The 25,606-nt window shown below is 33.4% G+C and overlaps 2 protein-coding genes across 4 annotated transcripts; both read right to left on the minus strand.

The window, feature by feature from the left end:
• Nucleotides 1-4,136: 4,136 nt before the first annotated feature.
• On the minus strand, nt 4,137-19,298 carry LOC139528330 (uncharacterized). Of its 3 annotated transcripts, none has more exons than XM_071324265.1 (7): nt 19,135-19,298; nt 17,607-17,716; nt 16,870-16,956; nt 11,575-11,864; nt 9,662-9,876; nt 7,494-7,620; nt 4,137-5,141 (listed from the first exon to the last, which is right to left on the minus strand). In XM_071324265.1, exons 2-7 carry the CDS (start codon nt 17,630-17,632, stop codon nt 4,942-4,944), a joined length of 945 nt encoding a protein of 314 aa, XP_071180366.1. In that variant the 5' UTR covers nt 17,633-17,716; nt 19,135-19,298; the 3' UTR covers nt 4,137-4,941. The 3 variants fall into 3 exon arrangements, with proteins under 3 accessions (XP_071180366.1, XP_071180368.1, XP_071180367.1); XM_071324267.1 differs by lacking the exon at nt 19,135-19,298 and adding an exon at nt 18,941-18,968; XM_071324266.1 differs by lacking the exon at nt 19,135-19,298 and adding an exon at nt 18,272-18,295.
• Nucleotides 17,656-24,282, minus strand: LOC139526590 (uncharacterized). Its single transcript, XM_071321749.1, has 6 exons — nt 24,227-24,282; nt 21,430-22,521; nt 21,092-21,285; nt 19,840-20,258; nt 19,135-19,181; nt 17,656-17,716 (listed from the first exon to the last, which is right to left on the minus strand). Exons 1-6 carry the CDS (start codon nt 24,280-24,282, stop codon nt 17,656-17,658), a joined length of 1,869 nt encoding a protein of 622 aa, XP_071177850.1.
• Nucleotides 24,283-25,606: the final 1,324 nt, after the last annotated feature.

Genomic DNA, 25,606 nt, shown 5'->3' on the forward strand with positions numbered 1-25,606 from the left:
TATTGTCTTATTCTTTGTTACCTGTTATTGGGCTTTTAGTTTTTTTGTTATCTGTTATTGTGATAATGTATTTGCTGTTAACTGTTATTGAAAATTGGAATGTTAGCATTTTTTTGACAGCCAAATTTTCGGTAGAAATTGAAGATCATTCATTGGACATTGGGGTCTAGCACTACTAATATGTTGGTCCCGTATTCGGAGAAGGATTCCATTAACATACCCATCACAGAAGTGAGGTCCAGGACAATTCCAATATATCTTATGATTATCCTTTGTCATACATTCCATTTCTTTTGGAACATTTATTTAGAAGTATCTTATTTTTTTGTATGAGGATAATGTTCCTGGTTTCCCGTACGAACATATTAAATTAGAACAATTTTTAATATGACAAAAAGGAAAACATATGGCTAGGAATATCTGACAAGGATCTCAATTAAGGACTAGGTCCTTACAACCAGTTAACCTTTTATATTATATGGTACATAGACTCAGCTCTTTTCAAAGCAGAACCAAATACATTGTACAATGAAAGTTTCCACCATATGTACTAGGTTCCGAAGCTGCACATATAACTCATTACAAACAAGATTTATTTCGTCTTCAAGCCATTGTTTCACTACTAAACTATGTATTCTACTTACTAGTAGACTTGGTACAATCAAAAACCTGATAAAAAAAAAATTGTTCAAATAAGGCCTTTGAAAAAAGTGGAATAAAGTACTTTTGGAGTGTCGAAATTGGTTCGAGGTACTTGATAAATTGCATGCTTATAATTGGTGCTTTTGATTTTTCTACCCTATATACAACTTTGCCTCACAGTCTTATTCAGAAAAATCCACACACCTCATTAAATGGGCATTTAAAAAAGTCAGAATGCGAATATATATATTCAAACTTTTTTATGTCATTTTTCAGTAGCAACAAACACAAGAACTATGTCAATTGGATCTACTTTGATACCATAGCTGCCCTTGAATATTTACTAGATATCATTTTTGTCTCTTGGACATATTCCTCATTTCCATTTTATTACACACTATAAGTCTTTTTAAATTACCAGCATGTGTGAGTTTCTATTACTGTACAAAAATAAATGCTGAAAAAAGTATTATATAACAAATAAACAGCTACGCCATGAGCGCATGATACGCCTGTCGCCTTTTTGAAATATTCGATAACTTCTCAATGTCATATCAGATATTTATAAAAACTGAAAGGGAGCTTCAGTCAATATATATCATGTATATAAACAATACATCAAAGTATCATGAGAACTGCTGAAAACATTTTTGAGTTATTGTCCGAAAACTGGAAAATATCATCTTTTTTAATGAATAAACCCCTTAACTGAATAACATAAAATCGAAAATTAATAAAAATCGAAAGGGCGCTTACAACAATAGATATAAATAATTCAGCAAAGTTTCATGAGAACTGCTGAAAACGTTTTTGTGTTAATGTCTGAAAACTAGAAAATCCCCCCTTTTTAATTAATAAAACCCCTTAACTCGGAAACGTAAAATCTTAAATTTATAAAAATTGAAAGGGAGCTCATGTCAATAGCTATAAACAATTCACCAAAATTCCTTATAAATTTGTGAAAGGATTCTTGAGATATTATCAGAAAACTGAAGAAAAAAACACAATTTTTATTGAATAAAACCCCATTACTCAGAAACTTAAAATCTAAAATTTATAAAAAAACGATAGGGAGCTCACGTCAAAATATATATCAATTTCCTAAAACTTTATGTAAATTGGTTAAAGAGTGTTTGAGTTAATGTCCGACATGTTGATAAAAACGGACAAGAATATACCAAATACATATCTATAGATACATAGAAAATGGAATTCATTACAAAGGATTATACCCGAAATAAGAAATACTGGATTTGTCAAGGACCCGACTTATTTTAATATTTCATTTACTGTTATCTGTGTTTGTCCATTTTAATTCATTGTTATCTGTTATAAGTCAAATCAATTTGCTGTTTTGCTGTTATTGGGACCCCCCTTGCCCCCCTCTTTTATTTGGAATTAATTAAGGAGGCACTTTTAGCTTCTTTTTATCAACTCCTGTAATCATTTAATACCTTTGGATAAGCGATTGTGTCCCATTAAGTATTTAAATTTGTTATCGAATACAATTTCTATTGAAAAAGTAGAACAGATTTCCAATGACCCCTGTGATGAATATTATTTCATCTGTCCGGTGGAAAGCACTGAAACAAAAATGTTTATTTTGGATCTTCAAAACTTTTGTTTAATATCTCATAATACATTTCGACTCAGGAGTGTTTAAATTATAATGTAATTTAAATGACTGTCAAACAAATGAAAGGTTAATCTTGTTATAAAACCAGGTTCAATCCACCATTTTCTACATAAACAAAAAGTTTGTATAAAATCAGCAATAAGACAATTGTTATCCATTCGTTTGATTTGTTTGAGCTTTTCGTTTTGCCATTTGATTATGTACTTTCCGTTTTGAATTTTCCTCTCAGTTCATTTTTTTTCTTCTTTTAAAATAAAATTTTCTCTAGAATGAGAAATGCTACCATTGTTTGTCACTAATAGTCTTTGTTATATTTGAAACACACTAAGGAGGAACAATCAAACAAAATGACAACGCCAGGGCCAAAAAAAAAGACAAACAGACAAACAATTGTATACAAGACACAACTTTACTGTGTTGTGGTGTTATCAGGCCCGTAGCCAGGAATTTACAAAGGGGGGTTCGTTTGACTCACAAACTCGACTTTAACAGTCACAATTCGAACAGAACATCGACTTTAACAGTGCTTAATAGTTTTCAAGGGGGGGTTCGTCCGAACCCCCCGAACCCCCCCTGGCTACGGGTATGGTGTTATATTAAACACAAAATTGATATTTTTCAAGGATCTCTTTGAAAATGTAGTAAACGGTCAAAAAACCTCAAAAGGAAGGTTTGAATTTTGATTTTTATATAGGTGCAGTAAATGCTATTGCGAGGGCAGGAGTATTTTAATTATAGTCTATAACACTATGTTATATGGAGATATAATAGTGATCCGGCTATGAAACGATTGGACTGTGTAAGATATATGGTTAACTACGTTTACATGGTGATGGATTAGTCCGCATGCTGTATATATGTTACGGTTATATAAATTATTATAATAACTACCTACGTATACTGATTTTATGAGTGCCCCGTGTGTAAGGGTTAGGGTGCAAATAAGGGTGCAAATTGGAATTACGCTATAGAAGCGAAGCTCCTGCTAGAGGAGGAAGATAAAGACTAGGTAACAGGTAACAGGTGCTACATGGTCAATACTGTTTAGGGTCCAAATCCAAAGATTTTCTAGTTTCTGAACAATAACTGGTGTAGCAGTCTATCGATTTTAATACATAAAATGTAACACAAGGTTCCATACCAAAATGGATATATTGGAATTGACATTGGAAGTTATGACCAACAGTTCAGGAAAAAAGAGGCCAACATTTTTTGACCATAATTTCACTTTATGCATCTATTATTTTACATTTATTCTATGCCAGGAATTTGAGATAAGGGATACAACAGCTACATTTTAGTCTGCCTCATATTTTGACTTACATCTAGAAATTTACAAAAGGGGTTGGTTAAAATCAAACCCTTACAACAAAAGAAATGATTTCAACTTCCAAATTGTGACCTGTCCATTTCTTTGTAGATCACCCCAAGTTTTTGTGGGGTCGTGTTGCCCAGTCTCTAGTTTTCTATGTTGTGTGACTGTCTGTGTTCTGTTGATTGTCGGTTAATCCTTTTCTTTTTTAGTCTGTAGTCTTTTTCTTTTTTAGCCATGGCTTTAAATTGTCAGTTTATTTTTGACTTATGAGTTTGAATGCCCCCTGGTGTCCTTCCATCTTTTACAAGGCAGGACAACGGGACGTCAGTAGTTCTATGTCCCCAGCAATGCTTTGTTTAGGGACAAAATTCCACATGATATGAGTTGTGTCAGACAGAAATTGTCCTACAAGTAATACATATAAATAACAATACATCTGTTAACCTTATTCAGGTTGAATCAAATCTATTTGAAAAGTTTCTAACTGTTTGAAGAAAAAAAATGTTGAAAATTTAGTTGTTATAAGAACCATACAAAACCGCCAAAAATTAATCTTTTATTTTGAATTTGAATTTTCCAAAATTAATCAAAGTCGTATACATGTACATGTGCACATATCATACATATGGACAAATTCTATCTGACTCAGTTTATATGTTAACTGTTAGAACTATAGCAAAGAATTATTACATAATATTAATTATCTATCTGAAATACACAATTCTTTAATCAATAATACCTTTACAATTGAAATTTTGGGAGGGGTTTGTTTTCAAAACATGAATTACTGTATCTATAATTTAAAATATTATCAAAATTAGTTAAAAGTGTATAAAAAAACATCGAACAAGCAATCCATTTACTCATTACATATGACTGCATTTTGTATAGCATGTTATACACAATGATAAAACATTCAGAGATACTGTTTTAAAGCAATTCAAAAAATCATGTTAAAAAACAACTGATGACAACATGACAAGACTGTAAAATCATGCAATGTATAAAATTATATGTTGTATAAAATCGTACGTTGTATAGAATCATACATTGTATAAAATCATGTGCTGTATATAAAAAACAGAAGAAAACAAATCAAGTACAATAATTATATTTTCGTATAATGTGGTATTAGTGCCAATGAGACAACTCTCCATCCATGTCACAATTTATAAAAGTAAATCATTACATTTTTCACCACAGAGCATTGACTCGCACCGAACAGAAAGCTATAAAGGGCCAAAAAAATGATATATGGATGTTCCAAAAAAAAGTGTTCTAAAACTTTTGTTTACAAATTTTATGACTAATGTTAACAGTTCACTGTCAGATTCACTAAATGCTGAATTCAGAATAAGATCAGCTGCTTTGTTAGTGAAGAAGTAACACAAGGTATTTTAACATTACTACTATGTTTAATTTTTTTAAATGCTTTGTTAATTTTTATCAAAACTCTTTGAATCTCCATGGCAGACTCATTCTTCTCTTTATTTTCGGCTAGACTGTTTAAAACTTTCACGACAGCTTTGATAAAATAATTGTCTCCGTCTGTAAAACAATAGATAATCATATGTATATCATATACTGTTCTATATCTTTACAAGAAGAATTATAAAATTGAAGACTATCTAATAAAATATCACCTTTTTATTTATTTTAATCAAACAGAAAGTCTGCAAAAATTGTTTTTTAAACTATATATTCATTCAAAATAAATATACATTCGAAATTATATTCATTAAAGGTGAAGTTTCATTCTACTATACAAGTGATACAAGTGATACAATTGCTTTAAGCAAAATTATATAAAGAAATGTTCTTGGTTGTAGGAAGGTTTTGAAAGTCCCTTCCAACACTCCCACATAAATTTTAATAGCCCTTAACCCTGAATATACAGATTGGGTATTTCTCATTGTTGCCAGTCAAAAGGTCACTGTACAGGCCTTTAACTGCTTAAATAAACACCTTTTGAACTCTGGTGCATATAAGTCTTATTGGCAATCATATCAAATATACTTGACTGAAATTAATTCCACTAATAACATGCATGGCCTAGTCATTAAAACAACGTCACATCTGACTGGTGAATTCTCATTAATGAAATAAAGATCTTAATTATTTTTTTAAGTGTTTATATATATAGGAGAAACTTAGTGAATACATATTTATAGATTAATGTTGGTCATCTCAATGGGATTGATTTTCTGGCTTTAGCTGGTATGGCTAAAGTGAGAATAGTAATCAAGTTTAGATGACCAATGGTAATCTGTTTATCGCTATTTTACCTATGATGACGTTGTTAATTTCATTGACAACCAGCACATGTGCCCTCAGTTTCAAGCAATAATTTTTCATATCACTGTACTGTACTGAGAAAGGAAATTATCAGATAGTATTTAGATTAAAGGAAAATTTCGTAAAAATAGCAATAATTCATGGTATTATAAACATGTTAGGATGAAAATTTTAAAAATGTGAATATTCCCTTTTATAAAATTATTTCTGTCCTTATCAATTTTTGTTTGTTTAATCTTTTCATTTTAGTTTCATATTGTATATGCAAATTAAAGTAATGGACCATTTTATCTTGACATACCCACCTTGTATTAAATGGACCATTTTATCTTGACAAACCCACCTTGTAATGGACCATTTTATCTTGACACACCCACCTTGTAATGGACCATTTTATCTTGACATACCCACCTTGTAATGGACCACTTTATCTTGACATACCCACCTTGTAATGGACCATTTTATCTTGACATACCCACCTTGTAATGGACCATTTTATCTTGACATACCCACCTTGTAATGGACCACTTTATCTTGACATACCCACCTTGTAATGGACCATTTTATCTTGACATACCCACCTTGTAATAGACCATTTTAACTTGACATACCCACCTTGTAATGGACCATTTTATCTTGACATACCCACATTGTAATGGACCATTTTATCTTGACATACCCACCTTGTAATGGACCATTTTAACTTGACATACCCACCTTGTAATGGACCACTTTATCTTGACATACCCACCTTGTAATGGACCATTTTATCTTGACATACCCACCTTGTAATGGAACATTTTATCTTGACATACCCACCTTGTAATGGACCACTTTATCTTGACATACCCACCTTGTAATGGACCATTTTATCTTGACATACCCACCTTGTAATGGACCATTTTATCTTGACATACCCACCTTGTAATGGACCATTTTAACTTGACATACCCACCTTGTAATGGACCATTTTATCTTGACATACCCACCTTGTAATGGACCATTTTATCTTGACATACCCACCTTGTAATGGACCATTTTAACTTGACATACCCACCTTGTAATGGACCATCTTATCTTGAGATACCCACCTTGTAATGAACCATTTTATTTTGACATACCTGCCTTGTGATGGACCATTTTATCTTGACATACCCACTTTGTAATGGACCACTTTATCTTGACATACCCACCTTGTAATGGACCACTTTTATCTTGACATACCCACCTTGTAATGGACTATTTTATCTTGACATACCCACCTTGTAATGGACCACTTTATCTTGACATACCCACCTTGTAATGGACCATTTTATCTTGACATACCCACCTTGTGATGGACCATTTTATCTTGACATACCCACCTTGTGATGGACCGTTTTATCTTGACATACCCACCTTGTAATGGACCATTTAACTTGACATACCGACCTTGTAATGGACCATTTTATCTTGACATACCCACCTTGTAATGGACCACTTTATCTTGACATACCCACCTTGTAATGGACCATTTTATATTGACATACCCAACTTGTAATGGACCATTTTATCTTGACATATCCACCTTGTAGTGGACCACTTTATCTGGCTTGAGATACCCACCTTGTATACAGTAGTCATCGCTTGCATAAGTCAAAAAATCTGCCTCTCTTGGAATTCTTCTTGTCGTTTTAACTTCTTCATCTTCTGAACTTACATCGTCAGGTTTATTACCTGGTTCAGGAATAGTCTGATATAAAGGAAAAATCATCAGCATTGCATCAAAATCAAAGTATTATATACATAAGAAGAGGTGGTATGAGTGCCAATTAAACAACTCTTATTCCAAGTCACAAAGTATAAAAAGTTAACAGTTATAGATCAATTAAAGCACTGTCTTCAACACTGAGCCTTAGCACACACTCAAAAGCAAGCTATAAACATGATAAAGAGCCCAAAAATGTCCAGTGTTAAACAATTAAACAGGAAAACCAACAGGATATTCTCTATAAATACAAGTTACTAGAAACACCTATAGTTTTTAAGTTGAATCTTCATGCACATTCACCATGAGGGTTCCATTAAAAATAGTAATTCTTCTTCATCTTTTCACAGAAGATATTTCTTCAAATCTTTTCACAATAGTTCTGCAAAATTTGTAAATTAGAAAGAAAACATTCAAAAATCATCATTTAAACCTTTTCCCTCTACTAGGTGGCATCCAATTATTTCCATGACGGCATCATGTTTTGCATTCATGTAGATCTGGTTTTGCATATAATTTTTGCAGTTCACATTATCTAAACATATATTATATTATTCAAGATAATAGACAAAGACTAACAATGTTTGCCATGTTGATGCATTTGTAGATCATATTTTGCTGAATGTTTTTGCTGTTTACTATTTCTCTATTATTAGAGTATATTCAATAACACAAAAGCTTGTGAAAAGTTGTCTGAATATTCCCTGACTGATAGACCTTGACCTGCTCATTGTTTTAACTCTGTCATTTGTTCTCTCCAACTGTTTTAGTTTTTGAGATATATAGGCCAAAGGACTTGCATTTTACCCTTATTTTTCTATTTTTATCAACAGCAGTCATTCCGTAATGAACAATAATGTGAATTTTAGTAACATTTTGAAAAAGTAAAGTATCTGAGAAGAATATTTTATAAGAATTGACCATTACAGACATGAAGTGATAGCAATACCTTATTTTTGCTGTGGTTGGCAGAACTATTTGTACTTGTAAGAAATATTAGTTTGTAGAAGATCTTCACTACAATATTCGTGTCAAATTTAGGAAAGTTGAATCCGAAAAACAAAAAATGTGAAAAGTTTAAAATAATAACATGTTAGACAATAAATCATGGTAAAAGCTTAAATGGCCTTGCATATATAACTAGAGGCTCTAAAGAGCCTGTGTCGCTCACCTTGGTCTATGTGACTATTAAACAAAGGAAGCAGATGGATTCATGACAAAATTGTATTTTGGTGATGGTTATGTGTTTGTACATCTTACTTTACTGAACATCCTTGCTGCTTACAATTATCTCTATCTATAATGAACTTGGCCTAGTAGTTTCAGTGGAAAATGTTAGTAAAAATTTACAAATTTTATAAAAATTGTTGAAAATTGACCATAAAGGACAATAACTCCTTAGGGGGTCAATTGACCATTTCGGTCATGTTGACTTATTTGTAAATCTTACTTTGCTGAACATTATTGCTGTTTACAGTTTATCTCTATCTATAATAATTTTCAAGATAATAACCAAAAACAGTAAAATTTCCTTAAAATTACCAATTCAGGGGCAGGAACCCAACAACGAGTTATCCGATTCATCTGAAAATTTCAGGGCAGATAGATCTTGACCTGATAAACAATTTTACCCCGTGTCAGATTTGCTCTAAATGCTTTGGTTTTTGAGTTATAAGCCAAAAACTGCATTTTACCCCTATGTTCTATTTTTAGCCATGGCGGCCATTTTGTTTGGTTGGCTGCGTCACCAGACAAATCTTTTAAACTACATACCCCAATGATGATTGTGGCCAAGTTTGGTTTAATTTGGCCCAGTAGTTTCAGAGGAGAAGATTTTTGTAAAAGTTATCGCAGGACGACGACGGACGCCAAGTGATGGGAAAAGCTCACTTGGCCCTTCGGTGAGGTAAAAAAGTGGTATGATTGCCAATGAGACAACTCTCCACATGTGACCAAATGACACAGAAATTAACAGCTATGCATGTAGGTCACTGTATGACCTAGTTGAACCAAAAGTTGTACAAACCTGAATTATAAAGAATTTTGGTTTCAAGGCCAGTGAAGGATTATGCTGAGGTTGGAAGGCTTCCTGCAGGTGTTTTTGTTCTACATATGGATGCTTTATTTCTGCACCTTCTTTATGACACTGTATCAGTCCTGGTTTTCCATATGACATGACAATAAACAGTACACAGGTATAACCTTCACCCACTTTAGGTCTGTAGTTGATTTCCGTTGCAGCTAATAGTGATAAAAAAATCAAAGATAGGATATTAGAAAAAAACAACATAAAATTAGGTAAAATGTAGCATGTTCAGTTGCTTTGTTCAGTGAAAAAATTCTTGCATCTTATTTTAAGACTATGGTAAGTTGATTTTAAGTAATCTCTCTTATTTAAAAACTGTTATTTATTATGAGTCCGTTGTTCAATGGATGGGAGATTTTATATTATCATTTCCGCATAATGCTACATAATAATATGAAAATAAATTTTATCAAAGTGTAAAATGAGAGTTAATATTTTTAAAAACAAAACATATTTCTTTGTTAGTCTTGTATGATTTTTTTAATTTTAGTTTCATGTGTATAATTTGGAGTTTAGTATGACGTCCATTATCACTGTACTAGTATTCATATGATGAAGACATAATCTTTCAATCAGTTTAATTGAGGTCTGGAGCTGGTATGTCAGTTAACTGCTAGTAGTCTGTTGTTATTTATGTATTATTGTCATTTTATTTATTTTCTTTTGTTACATCTTTTGACATCGGACTCAGAGTTCTCTTGAACTGAATTTTAATGTGCGTATTGTTATGCGTTTACTTTTCTACATTGGCTAGAGGTATAGGGGGAGGGTTGAGATCTAATAAACATGTCTAACACTGCCGCAATTTTGCGCCTGTCCCAAGTCAGGAGCCTCTGGCCTTTGTTAGTCTTGTATGATTTTTAATTTTAGTTTCTTGTGTACAATTCGGAGATTAGTATGACGTCCATTATCACTGTACTAGTATACATATTTTTTAGGGGCCAGCTGAAGGACACCTACAGGTGCGGGAATTCCCGCTACATTGAAGACCCATTGGTGGCCTTCGGCTGTTGTCTGCTCTATGGTCGGGTTGTTGTCGCTTTGACACATTCCCCATTTCCTTTCTCAATTTTATTCTTTTTACAAGAATAAACTAACTTTTGTATGTAACATACAAATGATAAATTATTTGGTTCAAATCTCAACTTTCTTTTCTCCTAGCAGTAAAAATTTTAATTTTAATTAGCATTACTGATACATCTTATCACCAATTTTTTAATTGCATAGAAGATGACAAATAAGATAGTTTGTGCAACTATTAGAGAATGATTTTCTTCAATTAATGGAGCAGGAGCTTATTCAACTAATAAAGTAGGATCTAAGTTCACCACAGAGACTGGATCATGAGATTATTCCACTAAGGGAGCATGAGCTTATTCCACTTTAGAGAGCTTATTTCACTATTGGATCTGCAGCTTATTCCACTTAAAGCAGGTGCTTATTCCACTATTATAGCAGGACCTTATTCCACTGATGAAGCAGGACCCTATTCCATTGATGGAGCATGAGCTAGGTCTACTAATGGAGCAACAGCTAAGTCCACTAATGGAGGAGCTTAGTCCACTGTAAGAGCAGGAGCTTGTTCCAGTAATGAGCAGGAACTTATTCCACTGATGAATCAGGATCTTATTCCACCAATGAAACAAGAGCTTATTCCACTTATGGAGAAACCTCAGGAGTTCATCCCAATTTTATTGAGTGTATGTGTGTAGTGTTTTGCTACTGGTGTCTTTTGTAGTTTTCTTTTTTTCTTATGATGTTGTCTCTTATTTTTAATAGCCCACTTCAGGTATCATTTGTGTCTTTCCACGATTAAATCTGAAGTTTGCCAAAAAATCATACTATTATCTTACCTTTTTTGTATAAGTCTTTAAACTGACTTTTTGTCAGGTTTTTGTACACCATTTTGCCTTCATTTTCATCTAAAGGTTTAAATCCTAGACTTTTAAGTGATTTTTCTAGCTCTTCACAATCCTTCTTGGCATATGACCTTGCTACCAAGTGATCTCCTGTTCCTGCCTTCCATCCCTCCATAAAGTTGCTTACAATCACTGCTTTGCCAATATTTCCACATGTGTTATACCTTGGTGAATTAAATTCTTCCTCTCTCATAACTTTTATGTCTTTTACAGAAGGAGTTTTACTAAAATATTAAAATAATGTGTCAAGTTTAAAAAATAATAATTTGGTAAAAGGATGAAAGATAAAAAAAAAATCAAAGAATCAAAAAGGGTTGGTTTGTAATAAAAAAAAAAATCCTTACCTTTAATTGTACATGTATTTATAGACCCTTCCATATAGAAAATCATGGTAATACTTGATATAAGCTTATCAAAATAGGTCCTCTGACCTTCTCAACCATACACCTTATCTCTATTTGTCAGCCATTACTGGAAATCATAGAGGTTCCCGTAAAATCTTGACATCATAATACAAAATATCTGACGCCACAATGGAAAAGTGATTGTTGTATGACATCAATAGTTCAAGCGAGACAGATTCGCAGGTCAGCCAGAAATAGCGATAAGGTGTATTGTCAACTATTTTAGAAAAAATAGTTACATAAAATATTACAAAATATAACATGCATTTTAACATAACTTTATGGTGAAAAGTCATTTGTTTTTCTGGATAGTCTTACACTAGTAGACAGATCAAGCTGACAAGATTTTAAACAAGATTTTCTGTATAACAAACACTTTTTTGTGTTTGATTAGACTTTACATATCAAGTCCATTTGTTTTCAACAAATATCTTTGATTGTGTATAGACTTTTTAATACAGGCAACAATAGGTGTTATCTATTTGGGAAATGAGGCTGACAATTTATCATTTGTTTTCATTTTCCTTATAATGTCGATCAGCACTAGAAAACTCCATTGTGAATATCTGAACACAGACATATATTGAATAGACATCAATCACATCGTAAACAGCTACAGAACAGGAAAACACCGACTCTAATTTATAATTTACCTTCATTTTCAATTTAAACATAAAATTGAACATGTAGTATTGACTAAAAATGTCATTGTAACATCACCTCCTGTGAATCCTAGTACCACATAACTGCATGTTTTATACTCTCATATTTAAGAACTGAATGCTTCTTTTTGTAACTTCATAGGGGTGTAAAAACGTTGATCGAAGTACATTTTGTATGAAGCGAAGGAGTGCTTCATTCTAAAAATGTGCACACAGTCAACACTTTTACAACCATATGAAATTACAAAAAGAAGCATTCAATACTTAAAACAAGAGGCTGTCACAACGACAGCAAACCGGATTTATTTACATTTATTTGTGTCCTGGCAATATCACAAGAACCATTACTGATGAATGGTGAAAGTGAAAATCATCAGTATCAAATTTGACCTCCATTTTGTCATCAGTATCAACATTTTGAAATAATAATATTTGAAAAGCTTAGATTGAATGGTTCATGAGTAAATGCAACAACGTGAATGGAAACGCCATTTTACGATCTTTCAAGAACCATAACTCCTGAACAGTAAAAGTCAAAATCGTCATTATGGAACTTGACCTCTATTTTGTCATCAGTAACAACATATTAAAATTTCAAAAGCTTTGGATGAATGGTTCATGAGAAAATGCACGGACACGACGGGAAACACCATTTTTCAATCTTTCAAGAGCCATAACTCATGAACGGTAAAAGTCAAAATCGTCATTATTGAACTTGACCTCCATTTTGTCATCAGTAACAGCATATTAAAATTTCAGAAGCTTTGGTAGAACAGTTCATGCATAAATGCACGGACACGACTGGAAACTCCATTTTTCAATCTTTCAAGAACCATAACTCCTGAACGGTAAAGGTCAAAATCGTCATGATTGAACTTGACCTCCATTCTGTCCTCAGTAACAACATATTAAAATTTGGGAAGCTTTGGTAAAACAGTTCATGAGTAAATGCACGGACACGACTGAAAACTCCATTTTTCAATCTTTCAAGAACCATAACTCCTGAACGGTAAAAGTCAAAATCGCCATTATTGAACTTGACCTCCGTATAGTTGTCAGTAATAACATATTAAAATTTTAAATGCTTTGGTTGAACGGTTCATGAGTTAATGCACGGACAACATTTGATTGCCGCCTTTCAAGAACCATAACTCCTGAACGGTAAAAGTCAAAATCGCCATTATTGAACTTGACCTTTGTATAGTTGTCAGTAATAACATATTAAAATTTTAAAAGCTTTGGTTGAACGGTTCATGAGTTAATGCACGGACAACATTTGATTGCCGCCCGCCCGCCCGCCCGACCGACCGCCCGGCCGCCCGCCGTACATCCCCAAATCAATAACCGACATTTTTGTCACAAAAATCCGGTTAATTACATTTTTTAGCTAGGATAATGAAAACACGATTTTTGTCAAGTTTTTTTTTAATTTACCTGTGCACTTTATTGTGGGACCTTGTGTCATCATGAAAGATAAATTTAATTGTGTAATGAAGTTGATTAAGGAATAACAGTTGCAGTGTAGCCAATCAGAATAATATATTGTAACTAGAGGCTCTAAAGAGCCTGTGTCGCTCACCTTGGTCTATGTGAATATTAAACAAAGGAAGCAGATGGATTCATGACAAAATTGTGTTTTGGTGATGGTGATGTGTTTGTACATCTTACTTTACTAAACAGTCTTGCTGCTTACAATTATCTCTATCTATAATGAACTTGGTCCAGTAGTTTCAGGGGAAAATGTTAATAAAAATTTACAAATTTTATGAAAATTGTTAATAATTGACTAGAAAAGAATAATAACTCCTTAGGGGGTCAATTGACCATTTCGGTTAGTTGACTTATTTGTAAATCTTACTTTGCTGAACATTATTGCTGTTTGCAGTTTATCTCTATCTATAATAATATTCAAGATAATAACCAAAAACAGCAAAATTTCCTAAAAATACCTATTCAGGGGCAGCAACCCAACAACGGGTTGTCTGATTCATCTGCAAATTTCAGGGCAGATAGATCTTGACCTGATAAACAATTTTACCTCATGTCAGATTTGGTCTAAATGCTTTGGTTTTTGAGTTATAAGCCAAAAACTGCATTTTTACCCTATGTTTCTATTTTTAGCCGTGGCGGCCATCTTGATTTGATGGCCGTGTCACCGGACACATTTTTTAAAATAGATACCCCCAACATGATTGTGGCCAAGTTTGGATTAATTTGTCCCAGTAGTTTCAGAGAAGAAGATTTTTGTAAAAGATAACTAAGATTTACGAAAAATGGTTAAAAATGGACTAAAAAGGGCAATAACTCCTAAAGGGGTCAACTGACCATTTCGGTCACGTTGTCTTATTTGTGAATCTTACTTTGCTGAACATTATTGCTGTTTACAGTTTATCTCTATCTATAATAATATTCAAGATAATAACCAAAAACAGCAAAATTTCCTTAAAATTATCAATTCAGGGGCAGCAACCCTACAACGGGTTGTTCGATTCATCTAAAAATTTCAGGGCAGATAGATCTTGACCTGATAAACAATTTTACCCCTGTCAGATTTGCTCTAAATGCTTTGGTTTTTGAGTTATAAGCCAAAAACCCCATTTTACCCCTATGTTCTATTTTTAGCCATGGCCGCCAACTTGGTTGGTTGGCCGAGTCACGCCACACATTTTTTAAACTAGATACCCCAATGATGATTGTGGCCAAGTTTGGATTAATTTGTCCCAGTAGTTTCAGAGTAGAAGATTTTTGTATTAAAAGATAACTAAGATTTACGAAAAATGGTTAAAAATGGACTAAAAAGGGCAATAACTCCTAAAGGGGTCAACTGACCATTTCGGTCACGTTGACTTATTTGTGAATCTTACTTTGCTGAACATTGTTGCTGTTTACAGTTTATCTCTATCTATAATAATATTCAAGATAATAACCAAAAACAGCAAAATTTCCTTAAAATTATCAATTCAGGGGCAGCAACCCAACAACGGGTTGTTCGATTCATCTGAAAATTTCAGGGCAGATAGATCTTGACCTTATAAACAAATTTACTCCATGTCAGATATGCTCTAAATGCTTTGGTTTTTGAGTTATAAGCCAAAAACCCCATTTTACCCCTATGTTCTATTTTTAGCCATGGCGGCCATCTTGGTTGGTTGGCCAGGTCACGCCACACATTTTTTAAACTAGATACCCCAATGATGATTGTGGCCAAGTTTGGTTTAATTTGGCCCAGTAGTTTCAGAGGAGAAGATTTTTGTAAAAGTTAACGACGACGGACGACGACGACGGACGACGGACGCCGGACGCAAAGTGATGGGAAAAGCTCACTTGGCCCTTCGGGCCAGGTGAGCTAATAAAACATACATCTAATGTAATTATTTAAATTTACGCAGAATTTGTCCTAAAGACACTACACTTGTTGTCAAAACATGCAGACCTGAAAAAAATATTTACTTGCATATGCATATTGGATGTTTGATGGTCTTTTGTTTACAACTTTAAAAATTGGGACACAGATGATGCCCTCTCTTGCTTTTCATTTAAAGTTATAAAGGGACATAACTGAAGAGCTGTTAAAGTGACACCAACCAAAGTTGTACTTGATCTGAGTTTTGTAGTTATGAGTATTTAGATTAGTTTCATAACCTTTTGATGAGGTAAACTTAATTTAGAGAACCGAAACAAAAAGTTAAGCATTTTTTTTTTTCATTTGTAAGCCAAATATCTCTAGAACAGTAAAAGTGACCCCACCAAAATTCAAACTTGATTTGTATCAGCATTATAGAAAAGTTTCGTAACATTTGATTGAAGTAAATTAAGTTGGAGAACGGAAACAAAATTGAATTCAGCAATATTTCCATTTGTAAAGGGGCATAACTCTGGAACGGTTAAAAAGACACCACTAAAAATCATACTTAATCTTCCTTTCTTGGTTATAAACATTCTGTATAAGTTTGGTTGAGGCAAACTAAAAGAACTGAAACTAACTTAACTTAGAGAAGTATGGATGGACAGACAGACATTCAGGTAGATAAGGGTAAAGCTTAATGTTCCCTACATTTTATAGGGGGGGGGGCATAAAAATTTTACACATCTCACTGTGAAACATTTAAATCCGTAAAATTTTTATCTCTATTTTTTTTTATGTTGCTGTTCATCTGACTTACTCATTTTGAGATTGTTTCAAATCTTGTTGCTGTATCTTTTTAGAAGATAGATCTTCTTGACGACCTTGAGTATCAGCTTGGTCATAACTGCAAGTAGAAAATGGGTATAAGATGATATTTATACATTTACTAAAGTTTAATTTTACATTAAATATAGACTATATTTTATCTGCACATCAAAAAAAATGGTATACTTTTAGACATGACAGGTGATTTTTTTTTTATATTTACAGCAATTAAAGGCTCACCTGTCAACCTTAAAGTCAGGAGTCTGTTATTCATCGGTTTATCATTCATTATTTTGTACATAAATTAGGCTGATTACATTTTTTTTACATTTGTCATTTCAGGGCCTTTGATTTGGTATGTGCTTTGTTCATTGTTGAAGGCAGAACAGTGACCTATTATTTCTATATTATTAGGTGTTTTGTGGATAGTTGTCTCATTGGCAATCTGACATACCTAATCTTTGTATATATATATATGCTAATATAGTGCACAGTCATGACAGTATTTCTTAAATCCAACAGATCTTGAGCATCATTATTATAAATATTATCAGAATTGGCACAGTGATTACAAAATTGTTAACTTTTCATTGCTTGTAGTGTTCCCACTCATGACTCTTTTTTACAACTTGAAGAGAAATTAATAATTATTTACATTATTTTAGTATATATTATGATCATGATGATGATTATCTTATTATCATGATTATTGATTATATATATACAAACCCTCCTTTGGTATGTTTGGAGTCCATTTGATTATCCCCACCTTGTGTATCTACCTCCTCTCTTTCTCTTGTAGTTTCTTCCTGTTTCCAACTCGTTCTTCTATCCCTTTTCTGAAATTCAAATAACAATCTATTAAATGCACTGTACAACAATGTACAAACATGATAAAGTGTATTTTCATTTTATTCTGTTCTTTTTATGAATATATATCATTTGTATATGCAGTATGCACCATCTAATGTGTAGCTGTGTAGTCTCATCCATGACAAAAAAATATGATGTTTAGCGCCCATATATCATGTATATATCCATATGTATAGCTGTGGGTATTTCAATAAATCAGCACCATCAGTTTTATTTGTATGACATGTTTCTAATTATATAAACAACTACATAATTTTTTTTGTATAGATACATGGGTTTTTTTTTTCCAAAATTGTCCTGTTTACAATTTCCTGAAGTTAATTGCCAGGAGGTTTGAAAAAGAGTTAATTGACAACACCATGTAAATTACAGTAAGGATTCTTCAAGCTGTGAGGTAGTGTGATAACAAAATGATTGTTGTGTTGTCATTATAAAGGAATAGAGAAAGGAAACAGGGAAAGTGTAAAAGAAAAAAACATGTCAACAACCCAACAAAACAGTCTGGTAACCGTGAATTATACTGCTTGTCTCTCTATTTACTTAAGGTTCATGTGGACCCTATGGCTAAAATGGCCGTATTTTCACCTCAAAATTTACGCTGAGTACAGACAAACCTGCGCATCTGTAAAAAATTTCAGGCATAGCATGCCCTAGATAAATAAATTTCAAATATGTTTTATGTTTTAGAAAAATAAAAACTTACCAGGATTTTGCCGTGCACTTTTTTTCGTTCCTCCAGAAGGTGCCAAAATAAACTAAGTTGGGAAACAGGTTTGAGAACTTCCCCACAGGTAATAATTGAAGTGAGCTGTATTGCTTGACATGGACATGAGATGGACAATAGTTACCTGACAATAATTGGTTATTTAAACTGTGTACCTGAGTGGACCATATCAACATGATCAAGGTAAACTCAACTGTTTGTTAATTTTATCATCTTCTGCAGGGACGAAAAAAAGTGTACGGCAAAATCCAGTTAAGTTATGAATTTTCTAAATCATACAATGCATTTGAATTGTATTTATCTAGGGCATGCTATGCCTTAAAACTTTTCCAGATGTACAGGTTTGCCTGTACTTAGAGTAAATTTTGAGGTGAAAATACGGCCATTTTAGCCATAGGGTCCACATGAACCTTAAGATAGACAGACTTCTGGTAACAGCTACATCAAAAGAAGGATGTATACTAACTTATTCAAATATTAATTCATGCTCAAGACGAACAGTTCTTCGGTTTTCCCATCAGACACAGTTTACTTTCACTTTCACATTTGTATTGCTAAAGTGAAAGTAATTAAAGTAGGAAAACCAAGAGAGAATTATTTTTATAGAAATATCAAACATGGAAAGTTTATAAAAAATGTTAAAATGTTTCTTTAAAGTACCTGAGACACTGATGTTGTGAAGAATGATACTGCTCCCGTCTCCCTTTCTAAGAAAATCGAAAAATTGTATTACTCGAAATTCAATATTACTGGTTGCTTGAAAAAGTTCGCTCTTCTTCTGTCATGTTTGGAAAAACCTGTTACCAGTTATAACATTATAAATTAGGAGTCGCTATCGGTAATGCAAAATTTCCGTGTCTTTACAATTGTTTACGGAACTACTTACGAAATACTTTTTTTATATCAAGGGGCATATATTAGCTGTCAAATTCATGCTCACCTATTCTATTCTATTCTATTCTACCATATAGTGACCGCCTTCAACAAATTGAAGATTATGTCACAGGAGGAAACTTACAACAAGACATAGATTGAAAAAAATGTACAATTTTTAAAAATACGAAAAAATTAAAAAAATATAAATTGTTTTGTATAATAAAGTAAGATGTTGTAATTGAGTTAATATTGATGCTTTGAAATTGAGGATTTGAAAGAGTCTACTGAAGTGCAATTTACAATGTTATCCGGTAGTTTGTTCCAGTCGGTAATAGTTCTTGGAAAATATGATTCTTTTCTGTACTGTGTTTTGCAGGATGGAATTTGGAAACTGTTCGAATTAGAATGTCTTGTTTGTCTTTTTTGTGGAATTAATTTGTTATTTTTAGGAATTGCAACCTTTTCGTGTTCAATTTTGTAAAGCATTACCAATCTGGAGTCTTTTCTTCTGTCAGAGAGACTGCGCCATTCAAGATGTTGTAACATGTTACCAACGCTTGAGGTGTTTCTGTATTTGTTGGTAACAAAACGCGCAGCCCTCCTTTGAACTTTTTCAATGCTATCTATGTCTTGTTGTAAGTATGGATCCCAAACAGAGCAAGCATACTCTAGTGATGGTCTTACTAGGGACTTATATGCTTGCTCTTTAATGGATGTTGAACTTATGTTCAGGTTCCTCCTTAGAAAGCCTAGTGTGCTATTAGCTTTCTTGCATATGTTGTTAATATGCACATCCCATTTAAGGTTGGAACTGATGGTGGCCCCCAGATATTTTGCTGTTGTTACATGTTCTAAAGAATGATTGTGTAATGTGTAGTGAAATGTGATTGGTTTTTTATTTCTGGTGACTGAAATTACATTACACTTATCTGGGTGGAATGCCATTTTCCAGGTAGTTTCCCATGATGCCAGTTTGTCGAGATCTTTTTGTAGTGTTCATGCATCGGAGTTTGATTTTATTGCCAAATAAACTATTGTGTCGTCTGCAAATAAACGTACTGTAGATGTTAGACCAGTTGGAATGTCATTAATATAGTACAGGAAGAGACTCGGTCCAAGAACTGACCCCTGTGGAACCCCTGACTCAACTGCAACATACTCAGATTTTTCCCCCTCTAGAACTACTGCCTGTTTGCGATTGCTAAGAAAATTTTGTATCCAGTAATTTAATTCCCCCTGTATCCCGTAATGATGAAGCTTATTAGTTAAAAAAGAATGTGAAACTTTATCGAATGCTTTAGAAAAATCCATGACCAAAATATCTGTTTGTTTACCGTTTTCCATGTTTAATGATACATCGTCTATAAATTCTAGTAGTTGTGTTTCGCAGGATCGACCTCTCCGAAATCCATATGCTGTAGGGGATATAAAATGTTTTGATTATCTGCATGTTTCATGATGTGTTTAACTACGATGTGTTCTAAATGTTTGCAACAAATACATGTAAGTGATATAGGACGGTAGTTTTCAGGGTTATATTTTTGGCCTTTTTTGTATACAGGAGAGACATGGGCAGTTTTCCAGTCATCTAGAACAACGCCTGTTTTGATTGACTTCTTAAAGATAATTATAGTGAGTATGGGTGCAATTTCATGTGAAAGTTCTTTTAAAAATCTTGGTTTAATTTCATCTGGTCCTGCTGCTTTGTTCGGATTTAAGTTATGTAAAAGTTTTTGTATACCTTCTGTTTTTATTATTAATTTTGATATGGGTGGAAAAGGAGTATTCTGTGACATGTTACACTGTTTGACAAATTCTGTATGAGAAATATTAGATGCTGATGTGAATACAGACTGGAATTGTGCGTTAAGTGCCCCAGCTTTTTGCAGTGGATCAATTAGAAGTTTGCCATCTTGTTTGATTTCAGTAATTCCACTGTAATCAGTTTTTTTTATGTTTAATGTAGGTCCAAAATTTTTTCATAGTGCCAAAATTTGTTTCATCTTGTGGTGGTAATATGATGCTTTCAATGTATTCCCAGTATGATTTTCGTATACTTTTCTGCACCTGGTGTTTAACCTCTTTGTATTTTTTAGCAAGTGATGCATTCCCAGATTTTTTTGATTTTTTATAAAGTCTATCTCTTTTTCTAATGAGCCGTTTTGTTTCCATTGTGACCCATGGGTGACCGTCCTTTGATTTTGCTGTTTTATGTGGATGTGATCTTTCACTGCTTTTGTTATTGTTGTTTTAAAACAGTTCCACATTTCATTTACACAAAGATGTTGCTGATTTTCAAAGAGATGTTTATGTAAGGTGTTAATTTCTTGTTTAATTGTGCTCCAGTTTGCTTTTTTGTATAATGGAATTATTCTTGGCTTTTGTTTAAGTTTTGATGAAGCTATTGCAAATTCTGCAAACACAATATCATGATCAGATAGGCCAGGGATAACTTCAACACGCTGTACTTGGTTTGGTAAGTTTGTAATTATCAGATCAAGAATATTGTCTTTACGTGTAGGGACATCAACAATTTGTGTGAGACATGTGTCGTCAAGTGAGTTGCCAAAGAAGTAATGAAGGTGTGGGTAAGTGGTGTTTGGTTTTAATGATCTGTTATTCCAGTCCCAACCTGGGAGATTAAAGTCTCCCCCTATAAGAAGCGTAGAATTTTTTATTTGTGTGGCTTTTCTTATTATCAAGTCAAAATTTTTGAGACTAGTTTCGTCAGATGTTTTTGGATTATAGAAAGAGCTTAAGTACAATGTTTTCGAGCCAACAATGTCTACTTTTGCCCAGACCATTTCTGTTTTGTCCGGGGGTGCAAGTTCATATACCTCAGAGCTAATAAGTTCTTTCTTTATAGCTATAAGAACACCACCCCCTTCTTTGTCTGTTTCTGTTTTCTTTCTGTCATTTCTGTACAATTTATAATTGTCAGGAAATATTTCAACATCTTTTATTTTGGGGTTTAGCCAAGTTTCTGTGCCAAATATTATGTCAGGCTTTGTGCTGTCAATGATGTTATTTACTAGGTGTTGCTTATTTTTAATTGACTGAAAGTTAATATTTAGTACTCTCAAAGGCTTATTAAAGGATGACACCCAAGTGTTTTTACGTATGGGTGTAGATGCATGAAGAGGCTTGATGTTATTCAAATTCTTAGGTAACCTATCAATCCAAATTATAAAAAGTCTAAAATAAACAATTAACAATGCATGGGGGCTCAAAAATGAATCCATGCCAAGAAATCCTCGCTAAAAATTCCGGTCGACCCCCTACGGCAGCCATTAGTAGCTAAAAATTTGATTTCATTCAAGAAATTAATTTATGACCTTCATGTACGTGTCGCTTAGAACACGGCCATATACCAAATGGTCAATATTAATCATCCATGTAATTTGCTCTATGGGGTGTTTGCAGAATTTCAACGGAGGCAATTTCTTGGCATGAAAAATATATATCATCATTTCGAGTGTATTTTAGTCAAGACGCAATCTAAATCACTATCGAGGTGAATGCCGACGGTCTGACTCGTAAAACCGGAAATGAACATAAATATAGGTACATATAGCGGATAGCCAACTCGAGCAATTTGGTGATTTTCTAGGTCTGTTTGATCAATAATGTAACCTGTATAAGATTGACGTAATGTGGATCGAAGCTGTGAATCAAATGATTTACCAAATAAAAAATTATATTGATGTTGTTTCACTTGAATCAATGTTGCATGCGGCATTTCTTTTTCGTTCAATAGCGGAACACGCATAATGCTTGCGTAATTCAATTTCAACTCTGGCTTCAATTCGGAATATTCCATCAGCAATATTTCAAAATTTATTTTGACAAAATTGAACCAAACTGGCCGCTCAAAGCAAATTAATTTTTCAATATTTCACTTTTATTAATGCCGATTATGATTGAGAAAAAAAAACAACATATTTAAATGTTTTACATCTCGTAGATTATGCCACTTTAAGGCATCGGCGTAATTGGTGCAAATGAAAATGGGGGTGGGGGACTAATTGCATGGTCTCAAAACACAATACATCATCGATGTACCTTTGATCGCAATCCAGTCTCTATAAAAAAAAAAGAGAAGATGTGGTATGATTTCCAATGAGACAACTCTCCACAAGAGACCAAAATGACACAGAAATTAACAACTATAGGTCACCATACGGCTTTCAACTATGTCAGCACGTGTGTGTTGACATGAACGTTTAATTCCGCTGCAAATGTTTGCACCTGTCCTAATTAAGTCAGGAATCTGATGTACAGTATATTAGTTGTCGTCGTTTATGTAGTTCATTCGTGTTTTTCGTTTTTATATAAATTAGACCCTGGTTTTTCCGTATGAATGGTTTTACACTAGTAATTTTTGGGGCCCTTTATTGCTTGTTGTTCGGTGTGAGCCACGACTCCGTGTTGAAGGCCGTAGCTTGACCTATAATGGTTTACTTTTATACATTGTTACTTGAAGGGAGAGTTTTCTCATAATGGAACTCATAGTGATACCACATCTTCCTATATCTATATATGACATTGTTTATTTCCCGTAAATTTACTATGATAAATGTTGACATTTTTAGGAACACGTACTTACTTTTTTTCTACCCTATGGTTAGTTTGCCTTAGTTTTATTTGGCAAAACGTTTGGAATTTTCGTTTTTTAATGCTTTTAAACTTAATTAGTACTTGATTTAGCCGTATACCTGTGTTTTGATACGAGCGTCACTGATGAGCCTTGAATGTATCTACATGTATAAGAAACGCATGCCATGCATATAAATTATAAGTCTGGTATCTTTGATATGTTTCAAATAATTAAACAGATCGAATGAATATATATGATCATCAGCTCAAATAGGATTACCATTTAGCTTCAAGAGGTTTTGGCGTTTTGTTAGAGTCAGTAATCTTTTCCCGCATACCGCTATCTTTTTTTTTCGACACAAAAAATCAGATTATTATTTTTCTTCAAAATTTAAAACTTGAATGTATGGGGAATATCCAGATTCAGAATATTTGTATATGTCGTGACCCCAATATTGTTTTGAAGTTAAATGGTCGTTCCTTTAGTTATGAAGATGTGGTATGATTGCCAATGAGACAACTATCCACAAAATAACAAAATGACACAGACATTAACAACTATAGGTCACCGTACGGCCTTCAACAATGAGCAAAGCCAACACCGCATAGTCAGCTATAAAAGGCCCCGATAAGACAATGTAAAACAATTCAAACGAGAAAACTAACGGCCTTATTTATGTAAAAAAATGAACGAAAAACAAATATGTAACACATAAACAAACGACAACCACTGAATTACAGGCTCCTGACTTGGGACAGACACATCCATAAATAATGTGGCGGGGTTAAACATGTTAGCGGAATCCCAACCCTCCCCCTAACAAGACAGAATATGAATCCATTTTATACAAAACTTCTTGTGTAGACAAAATGAGAAACATAACAGTAACCACCAAAAGAGTGGAGAAGATACTTGAAAACGTTAATGCGTTTCAAAATATGATGGTTAACACTCCAGACTGACTACAGAAAGAATAGGCACCTAGTTACATATCAGAGGAAATGTCTGACTTTCTCAAACAATCCATCAACAGAAGAACCAACATCCACTGGCAGATGAATAGAAAAGTACAAATATATGCCATGTGTATTCAAAAAGAACGACAGAACCATCCCGAGTAATTACAGACCAGTTCCTCTAACATGTATCACTTGCAAATTACTGGAACATGGCATTTGCTCGAACCTATTGCAGCACTTTCAAAATCAGAACATCCTAAATGCCGACAACATATATACATTTAGAAGAAAAAACACAAAATTTTTACGTGTTACACACGACTGGACAACTAATACTGTCATTGGGCATCAGGAAACAAACTGATATAATTATTTTAGATTTTTGAAAAAGGATTCAACACCGTACTGTACGAGCTATTACAATGTAAACTTCACAACTATGGTGCGCTGGAAAAAAACATCTTGATTTGGATTAACGCATTTCTATCTACAATATCTCAGTGTGTGGTAGCGATTCGAGTTTAGTCTGAAACTTTAACAGTCAAGGCCGTAGCTACCCTTGAGGCAAGTGAGGCAATTGCCTCACTAAAATTTCGACACTGATTATTTTTTTTTATACATATATATAAATATAATGGTCATTTGTTGTTCTGTCTCAACCTTAATTTCTATAACTTGTCATCCTTCCTTTTAAACTATT

The sequence above is a fragment of the Mytilus edulis genome, chromosome 6, assembly GCF_963676685.1.
Source record: "Mytilus edulis chromosome 6, xbMytEdul2.2, whole genome shotgun sequence".
NCBI classification, from domain to species: domain Eukaryota; kingdom Metazoa; phylum Mollusca; class Bivalvia; order Mytilida; family Mytilidae; genus Mytilus; species Mytilus edulis.

Excerpts from the sequence above, each read along its gene's own strand:
- LOC139528330 (XM_071324265.1), bottom strand. The coding sequence starts at position 17,632 with ATGGACTCCAAACATACCAAAGGAGG. Across the intron at positions 16,957-17,606 it reads TCCAAACATACCAAAGGAGG|TTATGACCAAGCTGATACTC; the intron begins GTTTGTATATAT and ends TTCTACTTGCAG. Across the intron at positions 5,142-7,493 it reads CGATGACTACTGTATACAAG|ACGGAGACAATTATTTTATC; the intron begins GTGGGTATCTCA and ends ATTGTTTTACAG.
- LOC139526590 (XM_071321749.1), bottom strand. The coding sequence starts at position 24,282 with ATGCGGGAAAAGATTACTGACTCTAACAAAACGCCAAAACCTCTTGAA. Across the intron at positions 19,182-19,839 it reads GAAGAAAAGACTCCAGATTG|AAAGGGAGACGGGAGCAGTA; the intron begins GTAATGCTTTAC and ends CGATTTTCTTAG. Across the intron at positions 17,717-19,134 it reads TCACAACATCAGTGTCTCAG|AAAAGGGATAGAAGAACGAG; the intron begins GTACTTTAAAGA and ends TTTGAATTTCAG.